Below are 17,970 nucleotides of genomic sequence, written 5' to 3' on the forward strand. Positions count from 1 at the left end.
ATATATATATATATATATATATATATATATATATATATATATATATATATATATATATATATATATATATATATAAAATACTCTAATTACACACTGTATAATGGTGTGTACGTATATATTATATATATATATAATAAGTATATATTAATAATTTTGTATACGTATATGTAGTTTATACATATATAGGCTAAAATGAAGAGTGAAATGTGTGTAAAATATTTCATGTAATTTTTTAAGATAATGTTTACAAAGTATATGATTGTTAAGTAATAATTATAATATTAGTGTATAATTGCCCTTTTTTACATAATGGTCTTTCACAATGTAGAAAACAACAATACAGACAATCAACATCATCTGTTGCCAACAAGAGATCCACATCATGTTCCACCAACGGATCCTGTAGTATTTGGCGTGTTTGAGAACTCTATAAATACGACATTGACCATTTATAATAATAGTAAGTATTTAACATTAGTATTGCATTTTTTTTAGTATTAAAAATGGCAATTATATGTTATTTTAAGTAATTTTATGTATTTTAGTTATATATATAATAATTTCTACCCAAAACTCATTATTTTGCAGCTGGTAACTTAATAAAGTCAAATTGTAGTTGTAACACGCCACTATCCCAATTGGGCAGCTTCAAGAAAGGTAATAATAGAACCTCGCAGTTTTAGATAACCTGCTCACTCGATATTTTCAATTATTAACATTAGGTTAGGTGTAAAGTATTTTGAATCATTTTATTGGGTCTTTTTTAATTTTTTTTTTGTTTATACTCATTCAATATCACAGTTTGTGTTTTGTCTTATTTGAAATGTAGGTTCAATACGTAATAGCACGGGTACATTGCCATTAACAGACTTGACTAATGGTTAGTTATCATTTAGTTAAAAATTAAATTAATTTTAATTGAGATGTTATTTTTAAATTTCTTTTTTAACAACTTTATATTAGTGCAATCAACTTCTGGAATTGCTTCTCAACGTTGCCAATACACACCAACAAACTTCATGAGTGGTGGCCAATTGACGTCAACTCACGTTACTAGAGGTTTCTTTAATTGTTGTCTTTTTTTAGTTTTTCGACATACAAATTGAGCTTCAATACCTACACACCTTCTATCCATTTCCATATAAATAATTCAGTAATGGTTAGTTACCATATATTTGGAAATTAACCATTACCAATATTGTTTTTGTTATTAATCACTTTTGGTCAACTCTTTTTTTAGTGCAATCAACGGGTGGAATATCATCTAAAGTATTTCAAGACACACCATCAAACTTGAGGAGTGTTGGGCACTTAACTTCCTCTTTCGTTACTAAAGGTTAGTTTTTTTTAATTGCTTACATTATGTGGTGTAATAATTGCTTGTGTATTCTCAAATAGCCATACACATATATTTGCATGAATATAATTTAATATTGGTTATTTACTGTCAATTAATTTTTAAATTACACATTAGAAATTGTATTATATTGTTAAATCTCTTTTTGTTTATTAATGATATTAGTGCAATCAATGCCGTCAAAATCATCTCAAGTATTGGCCGAGACACCAACAAACTTTAGTAGTGCTATTCACTTCACGTCCAGTGTCTCTAAAAAAGGTTTTTGTAGTGTTTTTGTTAAATTAACAATTACGAATGTTCTTTTTGTTATTAATCACTTTGTGTCAACTATTTTATTAGTGCAATCCACCGGTGGAATATCATCTAAAGTATTTCAAAACACCCCATCAAACTTTAGGAGTGTTGGGCACTTGACGTCCTCTGTCGTTACTAAAGGTTAGTTTTTTTAATGGTCTGTGTTATGCTTTTTAATAATTTCGAGTGTAGTCGCAATTAGTCGTAGACATATAATTCCATTAAAATAATTGACTATTGGTTATTTACTATATAGTTTTTAAATTACACCTTATAAATTGTAATATATTGTGAAATATCTTTTTTGTATTTATTATATTAGTGCAATCAATGCCTCCAATATCATCTCAAGTATTGGCGGACACACCAACAAACTTGAGGGCTACTATTAACTTGACCTCCAGTGTAAACACTAAAGGTTTGTTTAATCCTTGGCGTTTGTTCTTAATCTTATTTGTTTTAGGGTTTACAGTGTAGTTTAAATACGTAATCAACTACCAATTACATTAAATTAATTGAATAATTGTTAGTTATTATATAGTTTTTAGATTAGTTATTTATTAAATTTTTAACTTAAATATCTTCTTGCACAAAATATTTTTAAATCACTTTTTAGTAACTTTATTTTTAGTGGAATCATTGTGGGGAAGAACATTTAATTTATTTAATTACACACCAAAAAAATTTCATTAAGTTGGTTGGTTAATTTAGGAAGTAATGTAGAGATTTTAAATTGGAAGTTTAGGTTCATTATGTAAAAACTTTACTAAATGTTATTTATTTAAGAGTTTTATATTACACGGAATAAATTTTATGTGTTTTGTAAATCTAATTGTATCAATTGGATTATTAGTGCAAGCATCTCGGGGAAGATCATCTAAATCATTTCAGGTGAACACAACAAACTGTCATGCAATAGGGCAATTGCTTTCACAAAACCACACTACAGGTTAGTTTCATATAATTTAGTATTACCGGATAAAGATTGCAATTTTCATTACAACTTCAATGTTATCTTATTCATATGTCTTTATTAAGAAAACATGTGTTTTTGTCTTAATTAGAGACGAGAAATGCAACAAACAGGATGAGGTCAAATGTAACAATCCACCCGGCTCGCAATTTAGAAGAGGAATTTTCAGCTACATTGCAAGATACAAGCAAAGTAATGGACGAGAATGGTGTTGTTGGTAAGCAGATTAATATTGTGCGAAATTTATAAATATTATAAAACCTTCAATTTTCAAGTCACATGATAGAATTATTTGTTAGGATAGAATTCTGAAAACAATAGATTTTTTTATACACTATTGTACCAACATATGTATTTACTTTCTCCCTCTTTGGAAAATATTCAAGATGTTGATAATGTGCACTCTGTTTCCCCACAAATCAATAAAAATGTGCAAACTTCATCCGGTGTGGATATTAACCACACGATTGTAAATCCACCCGCACCCGACGGTACGTAGTTACTTTCTAAAATATTTGTATTCCTATTATTCTTTAATTTTTGTATAAGAAGAGTTCATATTTTGTTCTATTAAAGAATCTTTTTCACATTTCAATTCAAAATTTGTAGTGATCTACAATGATATTGGCGACCCCAACAATATTTGTGATCATTGCCATGCAATTTTCTGGTATGGAGAACGTATTGATAAGGAGGTTAGGCACGGTATTCCTAAGTATTCTACATGCTGTTTTCATGGCAAGATCAAGCTTCCGAGATTGGGGGTACCGCCAACAAGAATATACAACTTATTTTTTGGCCAGGGAGATAAACGTATGGAATTTTTGAAAAACATTAGGATGTATAATAACATGTTCTCTTTTACATCCTTGGGAGCAAAAGTAGATACATCTATAAATATTGGGAATGCCCCACCAATATTTAGAATTAATGGTCAAAACTTCCATTTAATGGGAGGGTTGCTTTCGCAAGACGGTAGTAGCCCAAAATTTGCTCAGTTGTACATACATGACACGGAGAATGAGGTGGAGAATCGCATCAACGCATTTAGGTAATATAATGTGAATATTCGCAGTTAAGTATTATCGTTATTATATTTTACTGTCTAAGTGTAACAACTTATTTTCAATTCTTACATTTATGAATGATATTGAAATAGGGGCGATCAACCGACTACGGAAACCCATCTTCAAATAGTGCAGGACATAAAACAAGATTTGGATGATCACAATGTCTTGGTCAAATGTTTCCGTTGGGCTCAAAATCATATTAAATCCAATCCACAATCAGAGTTCAAGATGAGATTGATTGGTAAGCGTAATGGTGATGCGAGAACTTACAACTTGCCCACTGTATCGGAAGTCGCTGCACTTATAGTGGGTGATCTTGATCCTGCGCTTGGTCATAGGGATATTATTGTAGAGACAAAAGCTGGGTATCTTAAGCGGATAAACGAGTTGAACCCTGCGTACTTACCATTACAGTATCCGCTGTTGTTCCCTTTCGGGGAAGACGGATATAGGGAGGACATTCAATTCAATTTGGATAGGCTCAGAACGACCGGGGGCAGAAATAAGGTTTCACAAAGAGAATTCTTTGCGTATAGGATACATGAGCGTTTCGGTGAACTCTCTACGTTATTACATGCAAAGAGACTTTTCCAGCAGTTCCTGGTTGACGCATACACAATGGTTGAATCAAGCCGGCTACTATATATCCGAAATAACCAAAGAGCGCTACGCTGCGAGGCATACAAGGGTCTTTCAGATGCTTTGACGCGAGGGGAGGTTGATACTGTCAATCAAGGAAAAAGAATCATCTTTTACCATCAAGTTTCACAGGTGGGGCTAGGTATATGATACAGAACTATCAGGATGCGATGGCGATTTGTCGTGCAAAAGGTTATCCTAACCTATTTATAACATTCACATGTAACCCCAAGTGGCCAGAGATCCAAAGGTACATGCTAAGATTAAACCTCAAACCAGAAGATAGACCTGACATCCTGTGCAGGGTCTTCAAGTTAAAGCTCGATGAATTGGTGAAGGAAATTCGTGCTGGAAAGCTTTTTGGAAAAGTTGTTGCAGGTGAATACATTTTTTTTCATTTTTAAATTTTTATATTGAACACTTTAATATAGATATGAACTCTATACATAAACATTTCATATATTTTTTTTTTGTCGCAAATTTACATGCAGTTGTATACACCATAGAATTTCAAAAGAGAGGGCTACCACACGCTCACATTCTTATTTTTCTTGAAAGACGTCCTCAAGGCTTTACAGCAGATATGATTGACGATTTTATTTCAGCCGAGATACCGGACCCAATAATGGACAATGCATATTTTAATGCGGTTGAGGAGTTTATGATTCACGGGCCATGTGGTAGAGCAAGGCCTAAATCTCCTTGCATGGCAAACAACAAGTGTTCTAAACACTTTCCTAAGAAATATGCAGATGTTTCAACGTTAGATGATGATGGATATCCAATCTACAGGCGTCGTTCAAATGGTCGAGTAGTGGATAAGAATGGTATAAAGTTAGATTGTAGATATGTGGTCCCACATAATAGATACCTTCTTCTCAAATACAAAGCCCACATTAACGTGGAATGGTGTAACCAATCTAGATCGATCAAGTATCTGTTCAAGTACGTTAACAAAGGCAATGACAGGGTAACCGCAGAATTCTACAAGAGCACCGCAGATGACAAACCGAGTGAGCATGTTGACGAAATTACTATGTTCTATGATTGTAGATACGTGTCTGCTTGCGAAGCTGCATGGAGATTGTTGAGCTTTGAGGTCCAGTACCGGCACCCACCTGTGGAGAGGTTGAGCTTCCACTTGCCTGATTGTCAATCGGTGGTATTCCAAGACGATGACAGGATTGAGAATGTCTTAAGTAGACCAACTGTGTACCAGAGTATGTTCACCGCCTGGTTTGATGCGAACAAGAAATTTCAATCGGCAAGGGAGTTAGCTTATATTGACATGCCAACAAAATTTGTATGGAAGAAGGATATTAGAGAATGGCATCCAAGGAAGAGGGGTTTCTCTATTGGAAGAATATTTTACGTACCGCCAGGCAGTGGAGAGATTTATTATTTGAGATGTCTGTTAAATGTAGTTCGTGGTCCAACTAATTTTGATGACATCAAGTCCTATCAAGGTGTAGTATATCCATCATTTATGGATGCATGCTATGCAAGAGGCCTTCTAGACGATGACAGAGAATACATAGATGCAATCAAGGAAGCAAGTCTTTGGTCTACTGCTACAGCAATGAGAAAATTGTTTGTAGTCATGTTAACATCGAACTTGGTTGTCAGGCCCGAAAACGTATGGTCGCAAGTATGGCATCACTTGGCAGAGGACGTACTATTTAATCGGCGGAGGTTGTTCTCCAATGATAGTAAGTATTCTATTCCAAAATTTTTCTATTTTAATCATTGTTTTAACTTATGTATGATCGCGTTATTAGAATCACTTTTTTAAAAATAATGAACTATGTAAAATGCAGATCTAAATTTGTCTGATGATGAGAAGAAGAATCTAGCATTAATTGAGATTGAGCGATTGTTACAAAAGTACAACAAGTCCTTGAAAGATTACCCTCATATGCCAATTCCAATTCTTGAAGAATCTTGGAACCACAACAATCGTTTGTTGTGTGATAAGCTAGGATACGATCGGGATGCTCTACTTATCGAGAGCCGCAAGTTAGAAAGCCAATTAACTGATGAGCAATCTTTGGCGTACAACACCATACTAAATGATGTACAAGAATAGAAGGGCGGGTTTTTCTTTGTTTATGGATATGGCGGGACCGGGAAGACATTTGTTTGGAAAGCACTATCTGCAAAAATAAGGTCAGAAGGAAAAGTGGTCCTTAATGTTGCATCTAGCGGTATTGCTTCGCTCCTATTGCCAGGCGGTCGGACAGCTCACTCAAGGTTTGCTATACCTATTGCCGTAACAGAAGACTCTACATGCAACATATCTCCAGGTAGCCATCTTGCACAACTCTTGATAACTGCAAAGCTTATAATATGGGATGAAGCTCCAATGATGCACAAACATTGCTTCGAATGTCTGGATAGAACTCTGAGAGATATTATGAGGGTACAAGATTGCAACAGTGGTAGTAAGACATTTGGTGGTAAAACGATGGTTTTAGGAGGTGATTTTAGGCAAATACTACCCGTTGTTCCTAAAGGATCAAGGCAAGATATTGTTTCTGCAACAATTAACTCTTCGTATTTGTGGGCATCATGTCAAGTATTGAGGTTAACAAAGAATCTTCGCCTAAATAAAGATCAACGAGGTGATAATATTGAGGATATTAAACAGTTTTCCCAGTGGTTGGCACAAATCGGCGATGGTATATTGGGAGGCCCCAATGACGGTTGTGCCAAGGTAAAAATTCCTCAAGAAATGTTGTTGCCATCGACGGGGGACAACATAGCAACTATTGTGGATAATATTTTTCCAATGTTCAAAGAAGGGGGTTGTCACCAGGAGTACATGGAGAGTCGTGCAATATTAGCGCCAACGTTAGACATTGTGAATTCAGTGAATGAATATATGACAAATCTACATGTTGCTGAAAGCCGTACATACTTAAGTTGCGACACGGTGTGTAAGGCTGATTCAAATCATGGCATCCTATCAGACATGCACACTCCAGAATTCCTTAATGGGTTAAAAGCATCTGGCATTCCTAATCATGCTTTAACTCTGAAAGTGGGATCTCCAGTAATGTTGTTGAGAAATATTGATCACGCAATGGGACTTTGCATTGGCACAAGGCTTATTATAACTAGATTATCAGAGCATGTGGTCGAGGCCAAAATTGTCGCTGGTCATAATGCTGGCCAGATTGTTTTGATACCAAGGATGTCAATGACCCCAACAAATACAAGGCTTCCATTCAATTTTCAGAGAAGACAATTTCCGTTAGTGTTGGCATATGCCATGACCATTAACAAGAGCCAGGGTCAAACATTAAAGCATGTTGGGTTACTCTTAAAGAAACCTGTTTTTGTTCATGGGCAATTATATGTAGCTGCTTCACGTGTTAGTCACCCAAAAGGGTTTAGAATCTTAATATCAAATGATGATGCAGAGAGTAACAATTGTACTACGAATGTTGTGTACCATGAGGTCTTCAATAATTTGTAAACATGTAGAGGTCTTCAATAATTTTTTAATGTTGACAATCAAATTTCAGTTTAATATATGTTTGCCATGCATGTAGTCCGAAGCAAATTAGTATTTCAACATAGTAAAGTTAAACACAGCCGTGCAACGCACGGGTACAATACTAGTAAGTTATTATAACATCCCTCCTATGAAGAGGGTGTCTTTGTAATTAGTGTTTTATTTACCTGTCTTATAATTTTTTTTTAATGAAAAAAAGAGAAAAGAACCAAATCGAATGACCATTGTTGGATCAAATATAGAATATGATAAATTAATAAATTTTGACAAACAAAATGCTCAGTGTTTGTCTGTACAATGTCATCAATCTGTAATACACAAACTGTTACAAACTTCATATTTATGGTACACTGAAGCCAAAAAAGAAAAAATAAAAAAATAAAAAAAAATCCCCGAATAACTTGCCTATCTATCCACTCATCAGATCAGATCAGATCAATCCAGGTCACACTCATACATTGAAAAAATTGAGAATGTATAGTATAAGCTACCTAGAGAATACGGAGTAATATAATGTCAAGAATCAGTTCTCTCCTTAGTGCAGGGTTTGGGTTGCATCGAATTCCTTGAAGAACTGAGAAAAAGAGTTAATTGTACTATGCACATCTGATCTTCAATTCATGCTCAGACCAATGGCCAAAAAGATTTGTTGCAGATCGAAGATGATGATGAAAAGGTGGTTTAATTTAATTAAGAGAAAGAGTAGTCATGGCAAAGCTCCTTCCTGAGTTTCTGGGAGAAAAGCTTGCAAGCATCCATGCTAAGATCAATGGCGGCCGAAACCGCAACAAACAGAGCCGCGTCGGGCATGCACGTCACGTGTTTCACCCCAACCTGAACCCACGGGCACCCATTTTTCCCTTCACCTTCAACGCTCGAACTCATCACAAATCCCCTAATCGCCGACTGTTTCCTCTGAGCATTGTCTATGCAGAAAATCCCGCCTTTCTTCACATTCATGGTGCCCTCTGCAATGGGCGCCCCGTTGTTCAAGCCCGTGTCCGAAACCAGCTCGAATTTGTAGCCGAGCCCGTCCACGGGCCCTCGCTCGCGCCACGCTTCAAGCCGCCCCCACGGCTTCCAGCTGCTCACGGAGCTGCCGTTGGGCCGGAGGATCAGCCACGCGCCGGGGTTGGATCGGGAAACGCGGTCGGATCCCGGGGATGGAACGAACGGAGTTATCATTGAAGCGGCGGCGACAGATGAGCCTGAGAGATCGTAGATTATTATCATCCACCCCTTTCGATCCCTCCCAGGTTTTTCCCTGCAGGTTTCGCCGGAAAATGTCCTCATCCACCCTCTGTTCTTTAAGGTAAAATCCGACGGCAGAGATCTGATATCATCAAACATTAAAAACAGTAAAATGTCAAACAACAATTTCTCATGTAAATTGGACATTAACTAAGAGTCCTAGCTGCCTTAACTACATTTTAAGCTCCAAGCTCAAAATGCTGACTAAATTAATTTTTTCAATTATATAAAAAGGGTTTAAACTCTCTAACCTCTCTTAATGGAAAGCGATAATCACGTACCGTGTACGGTTGTTTCTCTCGGCGCTGAATTTGCAGCTAAAAACCGGCTGCCGGATATTCCCCTGGATCTGGAAAACCACGGGGCTGCACTCCGGCTCACCCTCGAACTGAAAAACGAACCGGGGGTCCGGTTCGGACCGGACGACCAAATGCAGCACCGGTTCGCCGCCGAGCTTGGTCCACCCGTTCTGGAACACCACGGGCCTCGACTCCGCCCCAGTCAGATCAACGCTCACGTGCACTTCCCCGAGCAGCTTCCCGCACGTGACCCCACAGCTCCGCCCCATCCGCCCCGTGAAAACGGACACTTTTAAGGCCACCGGCTTGCCGGAGAGGCGCTTGAGGGTGGGCGGGTCGAGGTGGAACGCGGCGGCGGAGGCGCAGGAGTCCGGCGGAGACGAGTCCTTCGCGGCTGCGGGGCAGAGCGGGAGAATGGCGATCTGGGAAGGGAAATTCTTGAGCTTCAGCTTGGCGTAGCAGGGAGTGGTGGAGGGGTGAACTCCTGGACCGGCCGGTTTAGTGGCGGAGGGGAGCTTAACCGCCATTGACTCGATGATTAAACGTACAAATGGGCATGGATCCATCTTCTTCTTCTCCTCCTTCTTGCTTCAAATCACACACAGAGAGATGGCAATGGTGAAGTAAAGTGAGGTGAGGGGAAGAAGAAGAAATGGAAACATGAATAGATAGCAGCAATGAATGAATGAAAGTGGGCTCTGATCTGCTTCAAATATTTCAGTGCGTCTCTCTCTCTTTTTTCTTCCTATCTGGAAAAGCTTCTTTTTCTTGTCAGGTAGTCAGACAAATTACTTCTCGTCAATAACTCCTGATAAGACTACCATACTACTATACTCTATATAGAAAATTAATGTAGGTATTCTCACTAAAATGTTTTTGCCACTTTTAATTCTAAACTTTCAAATTGATAATTTAACTTTCAAAATTTAAACAGTCGTGGTCCTTATGTAAGAACTAAGGCTGGTTAAATTTTGATAGTCCAAGAAAAAAGACGCTTTCGATCTTAGTTTGTGGTTTTTAGTAGCTATTGTACTAATTAAACCCTAAAAAATATTTGCTAGTGGTACTGATTTGTAGGGTGGCAATAATACCAGGTATAACCATATTATCTATATATTGTTGCACTGAACTTTTTTTTTTTACACCAACCCATGCTAGAATTATAATATTTGGATGAATTTCAGTTTGGAATCTAAATTTGATATGTCAACTCTAATATTTTCTATATATAACTTACTTTTTATGAATTGATGATTAGTTTTTGATAGTGTACTGTGTATGTATTTGAAATGGAAGTTGGGAGTTGAAGAGAAGATAAATTGAGGTAGGTCTTGTTGGTGGACAACCTAGTAGGACCCGAATTGAAGAAGGTCCCATAACAGCTTGGCTATGGCTGTCAATCTCTTTATCAACTTCTTCCATACGCTCTACATCCATTTATCCCCATTCCTCTTTTTTATCTACTCCAACCATTTTACAATATTTGTAAAAGTATTTTAAAAAATTAATTAAGTTTTACTACACAAGTGTAGTGTTACTCGTTATAAGTGGTAGAAAATTAAATTTTATATGATCAACGTTTATTTGTATCAAACTTTATAAGAACTTGACTTCTTAAATTGAGCGAATAGTGTAATTGAGTCCCTTGATTTAGAAAAAAAATCCTTTAATCAACCCTTTTAAAGCGGCAAAAGAGCATGACTGAACCTCATATAGTTAACTATTCAACATGTTATCGCTGATTTGACATAATGAGAGGAAAGCATAATTCTTTACTAAATACATTATTAATTTTAACACAATGAATACGAACGTACTATTGGCTTAATAATCACAAAGTTTCAAGTTTGACTTCTCAGTTTGAAACGATCAGCTATAGGTAACCTATAGTCTATAGACTTGTTAATTCCCTGTGACTGTGTGTTTTCTTCGGCACCCGAAATCAAAATGAAATATATTTAGGTGTAAGCACAAATGTTGGTGAAAAAGATTGGAATTGCATAAGAAGTTGGTGAAAGGATTGGCAACCTCAAAGAAAATCAGTTGATGTTAGGGTTGAAAACCCTTTTTGAAGTAAGAAAGAAATTAAACACTACCCATTAATTACACAAAATTTATAACAATGCACTAATAATTAATAAAACACTTACTCTTGCGTGGAGGTTATTGTCACCATTGTAGCCAACAACGTTGTGTGAATTGTCAATTATAATAATATATATGATATGATACGATGCATGGGATAATGTTTCTCTTTTGCACTTTCATAAAAATTACATGTTTATTATTATATATGTATATAGGATCGTGCAAAACCTGCTATTCATCGTATACCTTTTTCTTATTCATTGACAGTTGTTAACAAGATTGTCGCCAAGCTGCCTATCTCATTTTGATTTACTTATATTATTATTATACATGGATTATTATATGTTCTGTAATATCTTTTATTTATTATATATTATATGTTCTGGAATTTGCACTTTTCTCTGTATTATTTATAAATATATATTAATTTGATGTTGTCCTTTTCGAAGTTGTCAAATTTGTTTGGAAGATGAGCTATCAAAAGCAACTACCACGACATGGTTGTGTGGACAAGCAGACAGCTATTTATTTCCTTGAATGTTTACACCTATGAAAGTTGATGCATTTTGGATAGGACTGAAACGACATTAAATTTTATGGAATTTTAGCAGACCCCCTGCATGTATTTAAATTCTCTATTTAAGATAATGTTTTTTTCTGTTTTTTTTCCCACATATATTAGAGTTTTTTTTTTTCTAAAATAACTGATCAATCATTTTTTTAATTGATTTGGGCTCTGTTTGGCAAAGCTTATTTAGAAGCTTATAACTTATTTTAAGTTACTAATAAATTATAAGCTTTCAAAAAAAAAGAAAAAAAAGCTATAAGTTCTATTTGGTAATGTTCTCAAAATAAGCGAATAGCTTAAAGTAAGAGCTTATTTTGAAAAGCTACTTTTAAGTATTGTTTTTTGTCCATCTAGTTAAGGTCCCCGAAAGACTAATGAAAATCTCAAAATCACATAAAATTCTTATCAATATGAAGAACTAAAAACACATGATTATAGTTGAAACGTAAACACTAAGTTTACATTTCAAATTATTTATGAACAAAGTTTATATTACGAGTATAATTTAGAAGTTTAAAGTGTTATTTTCACAATTAATTGTGAAGGAATAATTTTTTTTTTAAATATTAAAGGGGGAAAAAAAAAGAAAAAAAAATTGATGAAAGAAGTTCATTGTAATTGGATGCACAAGGCTGGCATGGATGGAATTTGGCAATTCTCTTTACTTTTGTTACAATCCAATTGAATGGGCCCCCCACCAACCAACACAGATATAATAAGGAGAAAGTGACACAAAATACTGAAAAGAATGTTTGACGAAATTAATTTGACATCATGTGTAATGATTTTTTTCCCTTTTATCATAAGCACTATCCATACATATAATTACCCCCAATTTTATATTACAAGTCAAACCTCGAGAGTTAGCTGACTTTAGCTTCTATTATTTCAGGTCTGATGTTTATGGTAAAAAAAAATAAAGAATTGATCTGATTTATTCATTTGACAGTTAATAGTTGTTAAAAGTTAAATCATAAAGAGAAAAAGAGTAAGGTTAATTAGTTTTTGAATTAAAATTGACACTATATTTTCATTGATGAACTCTAATGGGTGGTTGAGACAAGTATGCCATCACTTTTTACTGGAAGTGATGTTCTCATTTGAAGTCGCTTTATCATATCTTCTCGCAAAATTTGTTGAATAGGAGTTGGTGGAGACTTAAAACATATTCAAACCTCTACCACGTCTTATTTAGTATATATCTCACTAAATAATCGCCCCCGTGTTCTATCTCTAAAAAGAATTCAAGAATTTAATTAATTGGAGAGTAACAAACGACCTCTTAAAATAATTGTCCTTCTTGTAAGAGGAATACTCCATTTCTAGAAATATTTTTTGATAAAAATAAATAAATAAATAAATAATAATGAGACTTACCAAATGATAAAATAAAATTTTAATTTAAAAAAAAAAAAAAAGAAAACTTAAATAAGAATCTTTGTGATTCTCGTGTCACAGTTTTGAATCTCTCTTAAAATCTTGTGTGAGTTTGAAAGAATTATCTTTTTGTGAATGGGTTTGGATGAATCATTTCACCCAAGAGAGAGAAAAAAAATCTAGTGTTGTTGTAAAGAATTAAGAAAGACGTTAAAATATAGACAAAAATCTCCAAATCAAAGAGATCAGAGAGATCGATCATTGGTACCGTAGTTATAATACATACACAATATTATTCAATTCTTAAGTCTGTATATATACATATTTCCAAATGTCTTTCTTGTCCGTGAAGTATTCGGACCAAATGCATGCCTCGAGAGTTTAAAAAAAATTATAGAATGATATCTAAAAGTGATAATTCTTTCACGAATTTTATTTATTCAATATTACTAAAAGGAAAATGTTATTTTCCTCTATATATATATATTAAATATTAAATTACTCACAAACTTGTTACTCTTTAATATGACAAATTTTAATAGGTTTAGTATGCTTTTTCATTTTAAATATCAACCAATTAAAACTTGCCACATCAGGAAGTGACAAGTTTGTGAGTGGTAATATAAGGGCATTCACCAACATGGTTGGCGCAGTGGTTCAATACCTTGTCCCTTAAGCATGAGGTTGGGGGTTCAATTTCGACCCATGTGAATGGAGATAAAGCAAACCATTTGGCTAGTCCCCTAAAGGACAGCCAAACAGAAGATAATTTGTCTTCATCTCTTTATTTGTCAGATGCTTTACTGTTCCAAAAGTTGGATTTTGCAGAAGAACCTTTCCAAATGAGATCATATCACATGCATAGTTGTACTAAAATTACTCTGGTTCTGGTTCATAGTACATTACAAAATTACTCACAAAATTACTCATATAGTAATTACTCTGGTTCATAGTACATACATTACAAAATTACTCTGGTTCATAGTACATTACAAAATTACTCATATACTATACTACGGAGGCGCTACCCTGCACCTCAACCCGACTCCACGTTACGTAAATAAAGAGGAAAAACATAACTCAGACAAGTGTTGATCGAATTCCACTTCACTCAATTCGACCAAACACTTATCATCCTCTAGTACATATATAAAGTATGCGAAATATTAAATTATGTTACGAAAAAATTCGAGAATCACCATCTATCCACCCTAATATATGTACTAGACGACATGCACGTATATCATTATATTATATTGTTACTCGATCAATGTTGTTTTGATGAATTATATATATTGTTGAATGTTAATGAAGCTACGGTTGGCAGAATGATAGCTGCAGCATGCGTGCATGGATGGAATTTGATGAATGAAGTATGGCATCCAAGTCCAAACCATGCTAAGCTAGCTATCTTGCGATGTATTTCATTTCCATTCCATCCTGTATATGGAACCCAAACTAATCATTCATATATTGGGCACACCTTATAAATAATACAATGACAATATTTAAACTCAAGAGACTTCTTTAATTTGGTGAATAAATAAATCAAACCCAAGTTATGATAGTGGGTTTTGAGCTAATAGCCCTAAAGAACGAGGTACGTCTGAGACAACCACACAAGCATCTATTAATGCCACATAAAAACTCTTCTTAAGGAGTCACTAACCGCCGACCACGTACTATTGTCTTGACATGTTATCATTGCTGGAAAATTTTCTAGTTTCGATCAATATTTTTGTCTAACTTAACATTAATTAGTCGGTATTCTGTAAAAAAAAAAAAAAAAAACAATCATATATAACTTTCATATATGGTTAAGATAAATGGACGGTAAGTTGGTCGGAATGTCCTTCGAACATATATATATCGTTAGACGGAAATTTTGATGAATATGCTATGTTAGACAGTAATACTCACATGACTAGCTAGAATGTAAGAAGTTATAATGGTAGGTTTAACCATATACCGACCTACATTGTTGGACGCAATTGAAGTTTCACTATTTAAATACTCATCTGCATGCATATTTCAGCTCATTTAATTTATTCCAATTCAGTTTCCTCCATTTTTACTCTTCTGGGTTAGGGCTTGCTTCTTTGTTCCAAATCAGCACGGGTAACAACTTATACAGTTATTTAAAACAAAATATATTTTGAATTGATGTATGAGTTGAAAATAATAACTTTTAATTTGTGTATGTGCGCGCTTTTTTGTTTTTTAGAAATGCATATACACTTGGTTGTATATTTTTTGATAGGTTTATAGATATTTGAGAATTTTTGTGTTTTGAGATATTTGTAATTTTTATGCTAGGTGTATAGGGAAAATATATTAGAATATAAAAAAAAGGGATGTATAATTCATTTTTGCCTGAAAAAGATGAGATATACCAATGAATTTTTAGCTAGTGTCGAGGAATTTGTTAATTATGCATGTACATTCCCGGTTTATGAGTGAACAAATATAATTAGGTGTTCATGTAGAAATGCAAGAATAAAGCACACTTGTGTGTTAATGATGTTCGTGTTTACTTGTATAAGAAGTGATAATTTGAATCATATTGGGTGTGGACATCTCACGATGAACCTATTCTCACAATAAATGAACAATTTTTGGAGACACGTAACGAAAACAATCAATATGAAGCAATAATGTTTGAGATAGGTGGTTTATCATTTATTTCATTTTAATGTGAAAAATAACCAAATTTACCTAGGTATTAAAATTAAAATAAAGAAAGAATTAATAAAGCGTTATTTTTTAGTTGATGATTTCATAAAAAAATAAAATGAAAATAAATAAGGGGGTGAGGATGAGCGTAATTCTCTCTGGGGAAATGGGATTTGAATGGGTGAGTGTCCGCAATGATCTCTCCCCCATCCGTTTCCAACTTTAATTTCCACTCACGCAAATATATATAACTCTCATTCCACTCCGCATAATAACTCATTCAGCTTTAATTGTATTAACTCTCCAATCATCCTCACCTCCTATTCTTATATTGTATACTAAGTTCCATATCCCATCCCAAGATGTCGTGGCAAACCTACGTCGACGAGCACCTCATGTGCGACATCGAAGGCAACAAACTAACCGCCGCCGCCATCCTCGGCCACGACGGCAGCCTCTGGGCCCAGAGCGCCAACTTCCCTAAGGTCTATGTCTTCTTGATTCATTCATTCATATCTACCATTGCACATATATATAAATATATCTAACTAATTTATTTATTTATTTATTTATTGCAGTACAAACCAGAGGAAATCACTGCCATCCTGAAGGATTTTGATGAACCCGGTTCACTCGCTCCCACCGGCATGTTCCTTGGTGGCCAAAAATACATGGTCATTCAAGGCGAGCCCGGGGCCGTTGTTCGAGGCAAAAAGGTACCTACTTATCTCATAGTCCCTCACGCCCCGCCCTGCCCCCGACAGAACATGTAGAAGTAAAAAATAATTCCGTGACTTTGCAAATACAGCCAAATCACAAAAGATCTATCCATTTTAATTTAAACATAATTCTCACACTAAAATACAGTTCCGATTGTTTCTCCCAAATACTGCCGTGTGGGCCCTGCCATTGCCCATAATCTATCATACTGTTAGAGTTTAATCTGTACCATTGTCCATAATCTGTTATCTAAAAATCAACTAAGCTATCCGGACTACTTTAATTCTTATCTAACCAGTCATAAAGTTGAATATTATGATAATATTTAATTTGTTGAGTTTAGGGACCCGGTGGCATTTGCATCAAGAAGACTACTCAATGCCTACTGTTTGGAATATATGACGAGCCAATGACTCCTGGGCAGTGCAACATGGTTGTGGAGAGGCTCGGAGATTACTTGGTTGATCAGGGCTATTAATCAATCATCTTTAATTGGTACATATAATACACAATTTTTTTTGTCTTATAATAATAACATCCTTAATTAGTTTTGTTTATATCTAGTAATATAATGTGTGGTTTTGGAAATTCAGGTTAAGATTATTATTATTATTATAAGTCGGAGCAGAGAGCCAAAGAACTGCAGGTAGCAGGGTAGATGCAATCTGTTTCTGGATTCTTCAAGTATTCAACAATGGAGTCTTTTTTTGGGCTTTTTATTTTTATTTTTTAACAATTTTTGTTTACTGTTTTGGTTTTGTATGGTTTTCGTTTAATTACTGCGATGTTTGAATGGGTGCGACGGATTTGATTGCACGCAATTCATAACATTTGGTTCTGTATTTTTTATTTTATTATGCAATAACTACATAAAGGTTTTGCCAATACAATGTCATTACTTTCAGTTTCCATACCATCAAATTATCAACTCTTTCTATTTTTAACTATGCTAGGCAAAATAATAATAATAATAACTTTTATAAGCACAAAGAAAATAAAATATAAATGACAAAATAATATATAAAATGCAAAATTGGCAACAAAAAAAAGAATATTATTTTTAAATAGGATTAGAAATGATTGTATATTAATCAAATATAAAATTACATTGCATTAATTTATAGGTATATATTGAAGTAGA

At 34.6% G+C, this 17,970-nt stretch overlaps 4 protein-coding genes across 4 annotated transcripts in view; 3 read left to right on the forward strand and 1 right to left on the reverse strand.

Moving 5' to 3' along the window:
• LOC116012990 overlaps nt 1–4,486 on the forward strand; it is an 8,415-nt gene extending 3,929 nt beyond the window's left edge. Inside the window, exons 2-11 of the mRNA XM_031252655.1 lie at nt 830–880; nt 964–1,059; nt 1,241–1,336; nt 1,523–1,618; nt 1,700–1,795; nt 1,977–2,072; nt 2,508–2,603; nt 2,719–2,844; nt 3,237–3,678; nt 3,787–4,486. Of these exons, the coding sequence (XP_031108515.1) occupies nt 830–880; nt 964–1,059; nt 1,241–1,336; nt 1,523–1,618; nt 1,700–1,795; nt 1,977–2,072; nt 2,508–2,603; nt 2,719–2,844; nt 3,237–3,678; nt 3,787–4,486 (1,895 nt within the window). The remainder of the gene's footprint in view (nt 1–829; nt 881–963; nt 1,060–1,240; nt 1,337–1,522; nt 1,619–1,699; nt 1,796–1,976; nt 2,073–2,507; nt 2,604–2,718; nt 2,845–3,236; nt 3,679–3,786) is intronic.
• A 20-nt stretch (nt 4,487–4,506) lies between these two features.
• On the forward strand, nt 4,507–7,814 carry LOC116012991. Its single transcript, XM_031252656.1, has 4 exons — nt 4,507–4,714; nt 4,828–6,045; nt 6,154–6,388; nt 6,503–7,814. The coding sequence occupies exons 1-4, from the start codon at nt 4,507–4,509 to the stop codon at nt 7,812–7,814; spliced, it is 2,973 nt and encodes a 990-aa protein (XP_031108516.1).
• A 266-nt stretch (nt 7,815–8,080) lies between these two features.
• Nucleotides 8,081–10,182, reverse strand: LOC116012041. The gene is made up of 2 exons (XM_031251510.1): nt 9,386–10,182; nt 8,081–9,186 (listed from the first exon to the last, which is right to left on the reverse strand). The coding sequence occupies exons 1-2, from the start codon at nt 9,967–9,969 to the stop codon at nt 8,544–8,546; spliced, it is 1,227 nt and encodes a 408-aa protein (XP_031107370.1). The 5' UTR covers nt 9,970–10,182; the 3' UTR covers nt 8,081–8,543.
• Nucleotides 10,183–16,376: 6,194 nt separating this feature from the next.
• LOC116013882 (profilin-like) lies at nt 16,377–17,714 on the forward strand. Its single transcript, XM_031253843.1, has 4 exons — nt 16,377–16,594; nt 16,688–16,825; nt 17,173–17,324; nt 17,423–17,714. Exons 1-3 carry the CDS (start codon nt 16,472–16,474, stop codon nt 17,305–17,307), a joined length of 396 nt encoding a protein of 131 aa, XP_031109703.1. The 5' UTR covers nt 16,377–16,471; the 3' UTR covers nt 17,308–17,324; nt 17,423–17,714.
• The last annotated feature ends 256 nt before the right edge of the window (nt 17,715–17,970 follow it).

The sequence above is a fragment of the Ipomoea triloba genome, chromosome 3 (genome assembly GCF_003576645.1).
Source record: "Ipomoea triloba cultivar NCNSP0323 chromosome 3, ASM357664v1".
Lineage (NCBI taxonomy): Eukaryota > Viridiplantae > Streptophyta > Magnoliopsida > Solanales > Convolvulaceae > Ipomoea > Ipomoea triloba.